We start from the raw sequence: 15,816 nt of genomic DNA on the forward strand, positions 1-15,816 counted from the left end.
TGAGTGAAATGCCTGGGCCTGTGTGTGTGTGGGAGAGATGAGAGTGATGAGAAGAGTGACTTCCCCTGACAAAATGGAAGAGATCATTCATCCTCATTCATCACTGAAAGGCTGTCCTCTTCTGCTAGGCGTCAGCTGCCACCGCCTCCCATGTTACATTGGTCACCTTGGATGCAGGTCCTCGTCAAGAGTGGGTACAGTATATCACCATGGGTCCCCACTGTGTCCAGCAGTCAGTTGTGGGAGGCGCAGTGGAATTTCAGTGAAGTTTGCTTCTTAGCTTTGACATCCCAGTGGCTTCCTCAGACTTAAAATGTGCTTGGTGTGGGCAGGGGTGGCTTGTTAATATGGCGATGGATCATTGAAGTGCTGAGATGTTGGTGGGATGGGCGAATCAAAGGCCACCTACTAGCAATGTGTGGAATCCGTGCTTGCAAATGTTTTTGACTAAGCCACACAATACGGTTGAAAAAGCAACCATTCCTGCCCCAATTCTAACTTTGCCAATTTCTGGGACAATTCTGCCCAATGAATATGACTTGGTCAATGTCAACCAGATCGTGTGAATTCCAATAGGCATTGTAACCCACATGCTTTCTGAGCCCATATCTCGAATGGCTTTTTTGTTTAGAATTTACAGCTATTGAGCAAGGTAAAAGGAGTTAGTATCCTGTTCTCAAAAACAAATGACAGAATATTGTCATTTCCACACCACTTGACAGTAATCTGGTCATTTTCTTAGCATATCAGGATTGGAAGTGTGGATATTATAATAAAACACGAAGGATTAAGAATAATGTTACTTTAAATTCCTTCTGCAAGGCAATATAGAGCCTACTTTGTCTTTTGCATTTAAATGGTGCCTTAAGTGTCTGGGTGCAAGATATCACAAAATATAAAGAACCAAAAAACAATATTAAGCACCACATTTTCTAGTACGCACACTTAGCACTTTAACTTGGCCATCACATTTCCAGCCCACCTCTGGGTTTGCTGACCTTACATAGAGAGTGAGAGAAATTATGTTTTCACTCTGTCAAGGGGAGGTATTTAATCAAAGGACCTCAATGTGAGTTGTATGAGCTCACCAGCACTTGGATGTTTAAGGCTACAGCCAGAGAAATGGTGAAGAGACCTGGGAAGGCTGCTCCTCTGGACTCTTACTCTTGACTGGAGGTTCTGACAGATGTGGGCCTTCAGTAAGGTGAGGTCTGCAAAGGACGGGAGAAAGAGGACAACCTTTCCAACCAAGTAGGCATAGATTGAAGTGACCAAGGCTGCCAACACTAACCTTGACTGCACCCAGAAGATCTGGGACCCCCACTTGACTTTATTTCCCTCCTACAGAAATTCAGATATGGACAGGATGTGTCAGTTGGGATGCTTACCCAATGTCAATTGTAAGTGTTAAAACTCCCTGCATACAAGCAAACCTGCTTCCCCTTGACTGGAAAAACTCCCCACTAAGTTTCCATTTAATGACATTCATCACTTTGGCATTCATATGCACAGACAAGAATCCAAAAAAATGGATTGAAAATAGGTATAGGCTGTGTCATATATATTCTATCGGTAAATAATCTGTGGAATTAAACAGTTTTGAGTGACTATTCATGATTTAGTGTGCCGGCTTAATTTAAACTTAATGTATCGATTAGAAATTAAGAGTACTTTCCTTTCACTGCAACTTAATTTGGAATTAAGAATTAACACAAGCTTCCTTTTGGACATTGACAATATGAAAAGTTTAGATATCATTACAATTATGAAATAATCAATGAGTGCTTGATAATGTCTTACTGTAGTTCCGCAATGTTATTTTTGTATTTTTCAATCTCTTTCGATAGCCTAGTTCTTAAGGTTTGCTTCTGTAAAAATGTTCCCTGTATAGTCTCAATAAGCTTGAGGGTGTCGTTAAGCTGATTGGAGCTGTCCAAATGTTCTTTCTGCAATAAAGGAACAAAAATTATCAGCATTAATATATCGGTATAATAAGCAACACAATATTCTTGCATGACAGATGGAGAATTTTATGATCCAACACTAGAAATGAGATGTGGCACTCTTCATATAAGAAAATGAAGGATTACTCTGACATTGTGAAGGAACTACTGGACTTTTCTTCATTTGTGTATAGAAAACTGAAAAAGGGTTTGGTTAATGTCTTTAAAATGCTGAGAGATATAAACAATGTAAATGAAAATGGGTTATGGGCAGGCTTTGGATAAAGGCGTAGGGGGCATTCAAATTATCAAACTTGAAGTGAGACAAGAAGTTCCAAAAAACTTTCTTGCTCCACAAGCTAGTGGAAATGTGGAGTAGAGACCCACAATGGCAGATGAAGTTGAAGCAACCAACTGCTTTAAAACAAATCTGTGAAATTCTTTACCGCAGAGGGCTGTAGAGGATGGGTCATGAAGTATATTTAAGGCTGAGATAGACAGATTATTAATCAGCAATGGAATCAAGTGTTATGGAGATAAGATGGGAAAGTGGAGTTGATGATTATTGTATCAGATCCGTCATGATCTTATAGGATGGCAGAGAAGACTCGATGGGATGAATTGCCTACTTCTGCATTTACACATTATGGTCTTAAGGTCTTCAATCTGTTTAGATATCTTATTTCTGGTGATAGCTTTGCACTAAAAGAGAAAATGTTGAAAGGACAGAATGAGGATAATTGTAACTCGCAGGAAATTTGGGTTGGTTGAAAACTACAACTTAAAAAACAAATTCAAACCCGGTGCCAACCTGTCTTAATGTCCAGTTTCTGGTCTCAAGAAATACATTGGTGGATAACAGCTTTTCAGGAGGCTGCATCCCTCCATTTCTACATTATATATTTTTTAGCCTATTTAGCTGAGTTTCCCAAGGCTTAGAAAACAGAGAAGATAAAGGGAGCAAGAAGAGCCAGATGCATAAAGTGAGTACAATACTGCATGTAAACACGAAAGGAGGAGTTTTCCTCCAGGAACAAATTTACCTGCAATCCAGTTTCACATTCAGCAACTACCCACCTTTTTCAATTTCTGTGGTGGTATGACTAGGAGGTTTACAGTACCTCAGAGTAGTGCTGCCATTGTTGCAGAGGACTCGCTGCCCATTGGCTCAGGCAGGTCATGTGTCTCTCTGCCAATTGGCTCAGGTCAGTCATGTGACTGCTCGTCGATTGGCCGAGAGGCCAGTAGCCCCTCCTACGAGGCGGGGTATAAGAACCCGTAGCAGCCGGCAGTCGGCCATTCTTGTAAGTCAACTGCCGGACACACAACTAGTTCATTAAAGCCTGATATTTGGAACTTCTTCACGACTCGACTCCAATTGATGGTGCATTAATTTAATGAACTAGAATTTGGAAATGGAGCTTCGGATCAAACCAGACTGCCTCCACGTCAGCCCGCATGCTACAAACGCGTCAGCAACTTTTAAACATTGGCTGGCGTGCTTCAATAGTTACCTCACCACGACAGACAATCAACCAACAAAGGAGCAGAGACTCCACATCCTCCACTCGTGCGTGGGCACCGCCGTTTATTCAATGACAGAGGATGAACAGGATTATGACGCCATGGATCTCCTGAAAGGACATTTTCTCAGGCCTGTAAACCAAGTCTATGCACGGCACCTCCTGGCAACAAGGCAACAGTTCCCCAGTGAGTCCCTTGATGAGTTTTATCGGGCCCTCATTGTCCTGGGGAGAAATTGCGCCTGCCTGCAAGTTACCGCGGCGGAGCACACTGAACTGCTAATCAGGGGTGCCTTTGTCGCGGGCATGCAATCCTGTCAGATACGGCAGCGGCTCCTAGAGAAGGACACTTTGAGCCTCATTGAGGCACGGACCCTCGCATCCTCAGGTTGCAGACCGAAACGCCCGCGCATATGTCCCCGGCCGCGCGGTGACCCCTTGGCATGCACCTCCCCTCACCCCCGCCGATTCCGACCCCCCCCCAGGTCTGCGCTGCAGGACGCCCCGATAAGCCCACAGGGCCCCGCTGTTATTTCTGTGGCCAGGCCAAGCACCCCCGCCCGCGCTGTCCGGCCCGCTCCGCAGTCTGCAAGAGCTGCGGTAAAAAGGGCCACTACTCCGTGGTCTGCCAGTCCAGGTTGGTTGCTGCTGTTCTGCGCAGCGACCGCGGATCACCCCCCCCCTCCCCCCAAGGCACCAGGTGGCCCACAGACCTCTCTGCCCCCGCTCCCGGCCACCAGGAGTGACCCACGGATACCGCCATTTTGGGGCCCCGGCTCCACGTGTGGGGCCCCGGGCACTGCTATTTTGGGGCCCCGACTCCACATGCGGGCCCCGAGCGCCGCCATTTTGGGAACCTAACTCCACGTGCGGCCGACGGGCACCGCCATCTTGGGTCGGCACGGAGGACCCCACCAGTGAATACTCCATGGGAGAAGACGAATCAGAGCTCCTACCACGACTCGCTGCTGTGACACTGGACCAATCGCGGCCCCGCACGCTCTCCACGGCGACTACGCAAATCCTCCTAAGCGGACACGAGACGAGCTGCCTACTAGACTCCGGGAGCATAGAGAGTTTTGTCCACCCTGACATGGTAAGACGCTGCGTGCTCCCTGTTCACCCGGTTAAGCACAAAATCTCTCTGGCGTCAGGTTCGCACTCCGTCCAAATCACCGGGTGCTGAGTAGCGGACCTCACGGTCCAGGGGAGAGTTTTTAAAAATTACAAACTCCTCGTCCTTCCCCGTCTCTGCGCACCAGCACTTTTAGGACTGGATTTCCAATGCAACCTGCAGAGCTTGACCTTTAAATTCAGCGGCCCTATTCCCCCCCTTACTGTCTGCTGCCTCGCGTCCCTCAAAGTGGACCCCCCTTCCTTGTTTGCGAACCTCACCCCAGATTGCAAGCCCGTCGCCACGAGGTCCAGAGGCTGCTGAAGCAACAGTCACTGGCGAGCCCAAGTGCTGGTGGTTAGGACTGGGGAGAACAACCGGATGGTCATTGACTACAGTCAGACCATCAAACAGGTTTACGCAGCTGGACGCGTATCCTCTCCCCCGTATCTCCGAACTGGTTCACAGGATCGCGAAGTACAAAGTCTTCTCCACGGTGGAGAAGACTTTAAGTCCTTAAGTCCGCCTATCAGCAGCTGCCCATCCGCACGAGTGACCGAAAGTACACCGCGTTCGAAGCGGATGGGCACCTCTACCACTTTCGAAGGGTTCCATTCGGTGTCACAAATGGGGTCTCGGTCTTCCAATGGAGATGGACCGAATGGTTGACCAACACGGTTTACGGGTAACCTTCCCGTATCTCGACAATGTCACCATCTGCAGCCACAACCAGCAGGACCATGACACCAACCTCCAAAAATTCCTCCGTACCGTAAAACTCCTTAACCTCACATACAATAAGGATAAGTGCGTGTTTAGCACCGACCGTCTAGCCATTCTCGGCTACGTAGTGCGTAACGGAGTGATAAGCCCCGACCCCGAACGCATGCGCCCCCTAATGGAACTCCCTCTCCCCAACTCCCTCAAAGCCCTCAAACGCTGTCTGGGCTTCTTTTCTTATTGTGCCCAGTGGGTCCCGAACTACGCCGACAAAGCCCGCACCCTAATCCAATCCACCACTTTTCCACTGTCGATGGAGGCCCGCCAGGCCTTTAGCCGCATCATAGCAGACATTACAAGGGCCACCATGCGTGCTATCGACGAGTCCCTCCCATTCCAGGTCGAGAGCGATGCGTCCGATGTAGCTCTGGCGGCCACCCTGAACCAAGCGGGCAGACCCGTGGCCTTCTTTTCCCGGACCCTCCACGCTTCCGAACTCCGCCATTCCTCGGTGGAAAAGGAGGCACAGGCCATTGTCGAAGCTGTGCGATACTGGAGGCACTATCTGGCCGGCAGGAGGTTCACCCTCCTCACAGACCAACGGTCAGTGGCCTTTATGTTCAATACTGCACAGAGGGGCAAGATCAAGAATGACAAGATCTTGCGGTGCGGATTGAGTTGTCCACGTACAATTACAATATCTTGTATCGTCCTGGGAAGCTCAACGAGCCTCCTGATGCCCTTTCCCGCGGTACCTGCGCCAGCGCGCAGATAGACCGCCTCCGCACCCTCCACGCGGACCTCTGCCATCCAGGCGTAGCCTTTTGCGCGGAGTGCAAGCCGCACATCTACCGCCCCGAGCAAGCGCATCTGCTAAAGGCGTCCCGCCCCTTTGAACGTCTCAGCATGGACTTCAAGGGTCCCCACCACTCCAACAACCGCAACATATACTTTCTAAGTGTGATTGACGAGTACTCCCGCTTTCCTTTTGCCATCCCCTGCCCCGAAATTACCACAACCTTCATCAAGGCCCTCCTCTCCATTTTCTCCCTGTTTGGTTACCCCGCATACATCTACAGCGACCGGGGGTCCTCTTTCATGAGTGACGAGCTGCGTCAATTCCTGCTCAGCAGGGGCATCGCCTCTAGCAGGACGACCAGTTATAACCCCCGGTCCAGAGATCTCCCTATCTCCCACTGGCAAGAGGTTCTCTCCGACGCCCTCCACTCGATTCGGTCTCTCCTCTGTACTGCCACGAACCAAACACCTCATGAACGTCTTCTTGTTTTCCCCAAGAAGTCGTCCTCAGGATCCCCTCTCCCGACCTGGCTGGCCATCCCCGGGCCCATCTTGCTCCGGAAGCATGTGCGGGCGCACAAGTCCGACCCGTTGGTTGAACGAGTCCAGTTACTCCACGCTAACCCGCAGTACGCGTACGTGGAGTATCCCGACGGGCGGCAGGACACGGTCCCCCGTCGGGACCTGGCGCCCGCCGGCGTGCGGCCACAACCCACCACACCAACACCCCCCCCCCCGTCCCAACCGCCCCCCCCCCCCCCACACCAGCGCCCCCAGAACCCAGCGCACAGGAACCCTCTCCCCTGGCCAGAGCTTCGCTAGCACCGACCAGGGGTACGGACACAGGGCCACTGCACCCGGAGTCACGGACGACCACCGCTCCAACGTCACCGGCGCCGCTGCGTAGGTCCAGCAGGACATTGAAGGCACCCGTCAGACTGATCGAGTCGATTTGATGTTCCACTGGACTTTTTGTCGGACTCTTCGTGTTGTTCAGCGTTCCCTTGTACACTGTTGCATCTTCTTTTTCATTTTTTTTGCTTGTCTGTTCCTCGATTGTTCATAAGTGCATTGTGCGCAGTATTGTTGTTCTTTTGTACATTCGTTGCGGGCCAGTGGGCAGCCACCAGACATCTCGGTACACCTCGTTCTCTCTCGTCATACTAACAGTTCGACGCCCCCCCCTCTTCTCCTCTCCTCGTCTCCCCCCCCCCCCCCCCCCCCCCGGCTTCTTTCTCCACAAGGGGTGAATGTGGTGGTATGACTAGGAGGTTTACGGTACCTCAGAGTAGTGCTGCCATTGGTGCAGAGGACTCGCTGCCCATTGGCTCAGGCAGGTCATATGTCTCTCTGCCAATTGGCTGAGGTCAGTCATGTGACTGCTCGCCGATTGGCCAAGAGGCCAGTAGCCCCTCCTACGAGGCGGGGTATAAGAACCCGTAGCCGGCAGTCGGTCTTTCTCTGTAAGTCGACTGCCGGGCACACAACTAGTTCATTAAAGCCTGATATTTGTAACTTCTTCACGACTCGACTCCAATTGATGGTGCATTAATTTTGTCCCCTCCATCTACCCTCCCCCAACACCCCAGTACTCCCCCCAGCAAGTACATCTAACCCTGCCCCCAGACCTCTCTAACCCGGTCTCTTTCACTGCCAAATCTCCCTTGGATCATCTGAATCCCCACCTGGCCATATTGCTCTTAACCCCAACCAACTGTACTCTCCCACCACAGCATCTCTTCTCCCTCAATTAATTAGTAATTAAAGCTAAGATGATGGCACATAAAGAGATTAGAATGTGTGAATGGCAGTGTGTCAAAGAGCAACTGGGAACAGGGAACAGGTGGCCCAAGCCCCCTTAGTGAAAGTCCCCTTGGGACATGGGCCATTTACCCCATTTATATTCCTTGTGTCTTTCTGTCCATGACATCTCCGTCAATCTCCACCTATTGCTGGCTCCCTATCCAGCCCCACCGCTCCCCCCCCCCCCCAACAACAGTATAAATCTGACCCATAAATCCAGTTCTCTCCAGCTTTGACAAAGAGTCATTCAGACTCGAAACGTTAGCTCCCCTCTCTCTCTGTGGATGCTGTCAGACCTTCTGAGATTGTCCAGTATCTTCTGTTTTTGTTTCAGATTCCACCACCCTCAGTAATTTCCTTTTATCTTTAAGGTTATTTTAGTAATTGTCTTGAAAAGATACAAAAAGAAAAAACACATGCAAAGGACAAAATGGGCTAACGGCATGGAAGAAATATAATAAAAATTCAGGACGGGGACGTCCGGTGGCAGCCACGGAGGGATAGGTCGGACATTTGATAGCTCTCACCTGTAACAAACTTTTGGACGTTTTCCCCCCCTTTTTTTTGGATTTTATGGGATAATGCAGTGAAGAGTGAGACAATAAGGAGAAATCTCCCTCTGGTGTATGGAGAATTGGACCAGAAGTGGCTGTGTGAGACGACAAAGTTTTATAAGGGAGACGCAAGCAGAGCTGGTAACACGGGGGACAGCATGGCGGAGGGCTAGGGCCGCGGGGAGACGGCACAGTGGTCGACGGAGCAGCTGGTGAAGTTTTTCGACGATTGCTTCGCCAAGCGGAAGAAAGACACGCTGGACCCGATTAAGGCTTCGATTGATCAAGTGGTTCAGAATCAGGAAACCCACGGGAGAGCGATCCAGGAGGTCAAACAAAAGCTGTCCGAGCACGAGGAGTATATAACCGTGCTGGAAAACAAGGTGGGGGTTGATGAATGACCGCCAGAAAAGAATGCAGGAGAAGCTGGAGGACCTGAAGAATAGGTCCAGGAGGCAGAATCTCAGAATTGTTGGCCTCCCTGAAGGCAGTGAGGGATCGGATGCGAGGGCCTATGTGACGGACATGTTGGAGAAGTTGATGGGGGCTGGGGCATTCCCTCGGCCCCTGGAATTGGAAAGAGCGCACAGAGCCCTCGCGAGGAAGCCCAGAGTGAACGAACCGCCGAGGGCCATGGTGGTATGTTTTCACCGTTTCATGGACAAGGAACACGTTTTGCGGTGGGCCAAGAAAGAACGGAGCAGCAAGTGGGAGAACCGTGAGTTGCGCATTTATCAGGACCTGGGAGCGGATATGGCCAAGAAGTGAGCTGGGTACAATCGGGCAAAAACGAACCTCTTTAAGAAGGGGGTGAAGTTCGGGATGCTATATCCAGCCCGCCTGTGGGTCACACATGAGGAACGGGACTTCTACTTTGAAACGCCAGACGAAGTATGGACCTTTATTAAAGAAATGAAGCTGGAAGCGAATTAAAGGACACTTAAGCCTTGGAGCAGTACTGTGCAGCGATTTGTGGTGTTGGATTGTAAAAATTTAAGGAGCTCTATGTGAAATAATGGGCTGTGTGGATGGTGAAAGGTTAATCTGTCTTGCAGGGAGCTTGTTAGAGGGGGATGGGCTTTGAATTTAGTTCTGCTTTTTCGGTGACTACTTTTCTAAAGTGATTGTTTCTTCATTGTTATTTTTCTGTTGTTTGTTTACCGAGGAATGTGATGTTTTTAAAATGTTTATTCAAGTTGGGGGGGGGGGGGGGGGGAGAGGAGAGTACAATAGGGAGACAGACTGCTTGGTGCCAGGGGTGGGAGCCATCGAGTCAGCATAGGTCAGCTGACTCTCGGAAGTGCAGTGGGGGGTGGACAGGTGTTAAGCTGGAGTTTGACTTGGGGGATTGCGTTTTTAGTGTTGTTGCTGGGGGGGGGGGGGGGAGGGAGGGGGGGAGCTGCTTTGCTGACAGGGGAGTAACTGTTACTAGGGGACAAATGGGAGGTCGGGAACTGTGACAGCCCAAGTGGGGACTCGAGGAAGCGTAGGGCGCGAGCTCGAGCTCAAGGCTGGTCTAAAAAGCGTGATGGCTAGTCAGCAAGGGGGGGGGGGGTTGGAAGCCCGCTGATCACATGGAACATGAGAGGACTTAATGGGCCGGTCAAGAGGGCACGCGTGTTTGCGCATTTGAGGGAACTGAAGGCGGATGTGGCAATGCTAAAAGAGACACACCTAAAGGTTACAGACCAGACGAGATTGAGGAAGGGGTGGGTTAGCCAAGTGTTCCACTCAGGCCTGGACTCAAATACCAGGGGGGTAGCGATCTTGATCAGCAAACGAGTGGCATTCAAGGCAGGGAGAACCGTGTTAGATAAGGGGGGCAGTTACATAATGGTGAGTGGGAAGCCGGAGGGGGTGGGAGTGGTACTTGTGAACATATATGCTCCAAATTGGGACGATGTGGAATTTATGAGGCAGGTGTTAGGTAAGATCCCAGACTTAGAGTCACATAACCTGATCATGGGAGGGGACTTCAATACAGTCATTGATCCGGAATTGAACCGGTCAAAAGCCAGGACAGGGAGGAGGCCAGCTGCGGCAAAGGAATTGAAGGGTTTTATAGAACAGATGGGGGGAGTAGACCCATGGAGGTTTGTACGGCCGAGGACAAAGGAGTTTTTCTTTTTTTCACATGTCCACAAGGTATACTCTCGCATCAACTTTTTTGTTCTGAGCAGGGCGCTAATACTGAAGGTGGTGGATACTGAGTACTCAGCAATTGCAGTGTCGGTTCATGCCAGCACTGGGTGGATCTACAGATTACTGTGGAGAGAGGGAAATGCCCGCTGTGGAGACTGGATGTGGGGTTTCTAGCAGACGAAGCGATCTGTGGGTGGGTTAACAAGTCCATCCAGAACTACCTGGAAACAAATGATACGGGGGAAGTCTTTGCAGCGACGGTCTGGGAAGCTTTGAAGGCAGTAATCAGAGGGGAATTAATCTCGATACGAGCCCACAGAGAAAAGGTGGAAAGGGCTGAGAGGGATAGATTAGTGGAGGGGATACTCCAGGTGGACAGGAGATACTCGGAGGCCCCAGACGCAGGGCTACTGAGGGAGCGGCGGAGATTACAGGTGGAGTTTGGGCTGAGGACCACAGGGAAAGCAGTGGAATAGTTGAGGAAGGCAACGGGGGCGATCTATGAATACGGGGAAAAGGCAAGCAGAATGTTGGCGCACCAGCTCAGGAAAAAAGAGGCGGCCAGGGAGATAGTTAAAGTAAAGAGTAGAGACGGTAATATAGTCCTGGACCCAGCGGGGGTGAACAAGGTGTTTAAGGACTTTTATAGTAAATTATATGAGTCAGAACCTGTTGCTCGTTCTGGGTGAGTGTGCTTAACACTCAATTTGGCTCTGTTTCGTTACTTAGCTCTGGAGTCGCCAGGTATTGTTAAGATACCGCCACAAGTTTCAAGGTCAAGTTCAAAGCAATAAAACCATACACTAATTAGTAAGTTCAAAAAAATTAGTTTATTATAATAATTATAAACTACTCATGCACACACTAAGATGACTAAACTATTCCTACCACTAAATAAACCAATACTTATCTGAATAAGGAACTGCCGGATCAGGGGACATAGAACATAGAACATAGAACAGTACAGCACAGAACAGGCCCCTCGGCCCTCAATGTTGTGCCGAGCCATGATCACCCTACTCAACCCACGTATCCACCCTATACCCTTAACCCAACAACCCCCCCCTTAACCTTACTTTTATTAGGACACTACGGGCAATTTAGCATGGCCAATCTACCTAACCCGCACATCTTTGGACTGTGGGAGGAAACCGGAGCACCCGGAGGAAACCCACGCACACAGGGGGAGGACGTGCAGACTCCACACAGACAGTGACCCAGCCGGGAATCGAACCTGGGACCCTGGAGCTGTGAAGCATTTATGCTAACCACCATGCTACCCTGCTGCCTCTTGCTCTGCACTGGGTCCGCAGACTTCAGGTTGGTACGAGTTAAAAGGGGTCAGGAGTGTCTATCTCTGGTAGCGATCGTTGTGAGACACTTACTTGCTGGCGGCTGCTGTCCGAACCTCTCTTCTCTCTCGGTCAAGGTCTTCTTCGGTAAAGGCTGGTCGAGAGGGCTGGTCAAGAGAGGAGGGCTGGTCAAGGAGAACGAACTGAGTTTGGGACCTGTCTTTTATAGGTCCCAGGGCTTTGCGCCCTTTTGGGCGGACCCTCTATCTGCTGGGGATCGATTGGGTCTCTTCCCAATCGATTTGTTTGAATCCCCCCAATACTGAGGCTGTCCCTCGGCTACTGGGCGGGCCTTCAGGTGTTTTGTCTTCGAACCCCGCTGGTGCCGGGGTGTCTGGCTTCCCATACAATGTTGCAATCACTTCCCTATTTGTGTCCTTTGTCCCTGGGATCGTTCCATTACTATGCTAACTGTCCCAGAGATTGCCTCATTAGTATGCGGAATGTTCGTTTCGGTGCTGTCTGCTCTCTTAGCAGACAGAATACACAGTGGCTTGTTGCAGCCTGCGTGTGCTGCAAACTTTGTCCATTTTACCCTGCAAGCTTTGCGTTCCTCCATTTTGTATTGAAGGAATGGCCAACTTCGGTGGCTACAAACCCCTGGCTGGGGTGGAGGGGATGAGGCAATTTCTGGATCAGTTGAGGTTCCCGAGGGTGGAGGAGGACCTGGTGGAGGGGCTGGGTGCCCCAATTGAGATTGAGGAAATAATCAAGGGGCTGGAGGGCATGCAGTCGGGCAAGGCCCCAGGGCCTGACGGCTACCCAGTGGAATTCTATCAGATGTTTTCAAAGATCGAGCCCACTGCTGGTCAGGACATTTAATGAAGCAACAATGTTGGAGGCTTTATCCTCATTGATCTTGAAACAGGAGAAGGAGCCAGAGCAATGCGGGTCATATAGGCCAATTTCTCTACTGAATGTGGATGCCAAACCGCTGCCTAAGATACTGGCCACGAGAATAGAGGACTGTGTCCCGGGGGGTGATAGGGGAAGACATGATGGGATTTGTTAAGGGCAGGAAACTCAAGGCCAATGTTCAAGGGCTTCTAAATGTTATTATGATGCCCTCAGAAGGAGAGGAGGCGGGGATGGTGGTAGCGATGGATGAGTAGTAAAGACTTTTGATCGGGTGGAGTGGAATTACTTGTGGGAGGCGCTGGGAAGGTTTGGGTTTGGCGAGGGCTTCATTGACTGGGTTCGGTTGCTCTATCAGGCACCAGTAGTGAGTGCGTACGTACGAACCGGCTGAGGTTGGGGTATTTTAAACTACACCGAGGGATGAGGCAAGGGTGCCCCCTCTGTCCGTTACTGTTTGCTCTGACCATAGAGCCATTGGCCATGGCGTTAAGAGCCTCTAGGAACTGGAAAGGGAAGAGCTTTCGATATTTGGGAATCCAGGTGTCCCGGAAATGGGAGGTTTACTACAGAAGTTAAACCTATCCCGGTTGGTAGAAAAAATGGAAGGGGACTTTAAGAGATGGGACATGCTCCCGCTATCACTGGCGGGGAGGGTACAGATCATGAAAATGTCGGTCCGCCCCAGATTTCAATTTGTCTTTCAGTGCCTCCCCATCTTCATCCCTATTCCTTTTTCAAGCGGGTGAATAAGATTATTTCGGGCTTTGTGTGGGCGAGTAAAACCCCACGAGTGAAGGAAGTGTTGCTGGAGTGCAGTCGGGGGGAGGATGGGTTGGCGCTGCCGAACTTCTACAATTACTACTGGGCGACTAATATAGCCATGATTAGGAAGTGGGTAATGGGGGAGGGGTCGGCATGGGAGCGGAAGGAGGCGGTGTCATGTAAAGACACCAGTCTGGCAGCATTGGTAACGGCACCTTTGCCGTTCTCGCCGGCCCGATACTCCCAAGTCCGCTGGTAGTGGCGGGTCTGAGGATCTGGGGGCAGTGGAGGAGATATAAGAGAGTGGAGAGAGCATCAATTTGGACCCCAATTTATAACACCCACAGGTTTGTACCAGGTAGGCTAGATGGGGGGGTTCTAGAGTTGGCAGAGGGCAGGAATTAGAAGGATGGGGGATCTATTTATAGATGGGAGCTTTCCCAGCTTGAAAGCTTTGGAGGATAAATTTAAATTGCCAGCAGGGAATGGTTTTCAGTATTTGCAGGTGCACGACTTCCTGAGAAAACAGGTGCCGGCCTTTCCGCTGCTGCCGCCACGGGGGATACAGGTTAGAGTAGTTTCCAGTATCTGGGTGGGAGAGGGGAAGGTATCGAATATTTACCAGGAGCTTTCGGAGGTGGTAGAAACTACTGTGGAGGAGCTTAAGGGCAAGTGGGAGGACAAGCTAGGAGGAGAGGTAGAGGTGGGTCTATGGGCGGATGCCCTAAGCAGGGTTAATACCTCCTCATTGTGCGCCATGTTTAGCCTGATACAATTTAAGGTAGTCCACCGGGCACACATGACGGTGGCTAAGATGAGCAAGTTTTTTGGGGTAGAGGATAGGTGTGTGAGGTGCATGGGAAGCCCAGCAAATCATGTCCACATGTTTTGGACATGCCTGAAGCTTAGAGGGTCTTGGCAGGGTTTTGCTAAGGCAATGTCCACGGTGCTAAAAACACGGGTGGTACAGAGTCCGGTGGTAACGACCTTTGGAGTGTCGGAAGATCCGGGAGTTCAGGGGGCGAAAGAGGCCGATGTCCTGGCCTTTGCCTCCCTGGTAGCCCGGAGACGGATCTTATTAATGGGGAGGGACTCGATGCCCCGGAGTGTAGAGACCTGGATTAGTGGCATGGCTGGATTTCTCAGTCTTGAGAAAATAAAGTTTGCCTCAAGAGGGTCACTGTTAGGGTTCTCCCGAGGTGGCAGCCGCTCGTTGACTTTCTCGGGGAAATTAAAAATGTCAGCGGATGCAGTATTCCAAGGGTGGGGGGGAGGTTCGGATTGTTGTTGCATGGTTAAGGTGCGTGAAGATTGGGCTGGGGAGGGGAAATGTTTATTTTACCATGTTGATGTCATTGTTTCTGTTATAAAAATTTTCAAATACCTTAATAAAATATTATTTAAAAAAAATAAAAGTTCAGGACACCCTTATTTCATATAATTTACAGTGCAGAAGGAGGTCATTCAGCCCATCGAGTCTGTATCGGCCCTTGTAAAGACCACCCAACATATTTTTCTTTTTTTCCCTTAATTTAGAGTACCCAATTATTTTTTTCCAAGGGGCAATTTTAGTGTGACCAATCCACCTAACCTGCACATCTTTGGGTTGTGGGGGTGAAACCTACGCAGGCACGGGGAGAATGTGCAAACTCTACACAGACAGTGACCCAGGGCCGGGATTCGAACCCGGGTCCTCAGCGCCGTAGGCAGCAATGCTAACCACTGTGCCACCGTGCTGCCCTAGACCACCCAACTTAACCCCACACCTCCACCCTATCCCTGTAAACAAGTAGTCCCACCTAACTTTTTTCGTGGGACACTAAAGGTAATTTAGCATGGCCAATCCACTCTGCAATCATGTTACTGTGAAAATATCCTAGTCGCCACACTACAGCGCCTGTTCGGGTACACTGAGGGAGAATTCAGAATGCCCAATTCACCTCACAGCACATCTTTCGGGACATGTGCAAGGAAACGAGCACCCGGAGGAAATCCACGCAGACACTGGGAGAACATGCAGACTCCGCACAGACATTGACCCAAGCAGGAATCGAACCTGGGACCACGGCGCTGTGAAGCAACATTGTTAACCTCTGTACAACCGTGCCGCTGCGGTAGATTCAGATGAGGACCCCGTTGAGGCAGACTACAGGAAAACATTGATGAGCATGCATACCAAGATGCGTGGTGCATTGGTAAGCTTGTTAGATAGCTTACAGTCACTGGCCAGCAGCATGGGAGAAGTCT

The 15,816-nt window shown here is 50.4% G+C and overlaps 1 protein-coding gene across 6 annotated transcripts in view; it reads right to left on the bottom strand.

Annotated features, from left to right (window-relative positions):
- Nucleotides 1–15,816, bottom strand: part of LOC119972486 (coiled-coil domain-containing protein 178) — a 479,785-nt gene that overhangs the window by 293,439 nt on the left and 170,530 nt on the right. For all 6 annotated transcript variants that reach the window (XM_038809253.1, XM_038809254.1, XM_038809255.1 and 3 more), the window contains one exon: nt 1,801–1,946. In XM_038809253.1, coding sequence (XP_038665181.1) covers nt 1,801–1,946 — 146 coding nt within the window. The remainder of the gene's footprint in view (nt 1–1,800; nt 1,947–15,816) is intronic.

The sequence above is a fragment of the Scyliorhinus canicula genome, chromosome 10 (genome assembly GCF_902713615.1).
Source record: "Scyliorhinus canicula chromosome 10, sScyCan1.1, whole genome shotgun sequence".
In the NCBI taxonomy this organism is placed as follows: Eukaryota; Metazoa; Chordata; class Chondrichthyes; order Carcharhiniformes; family Scyliorhinidae; genus Scyliorhinus; species Scyliorhinus canicula.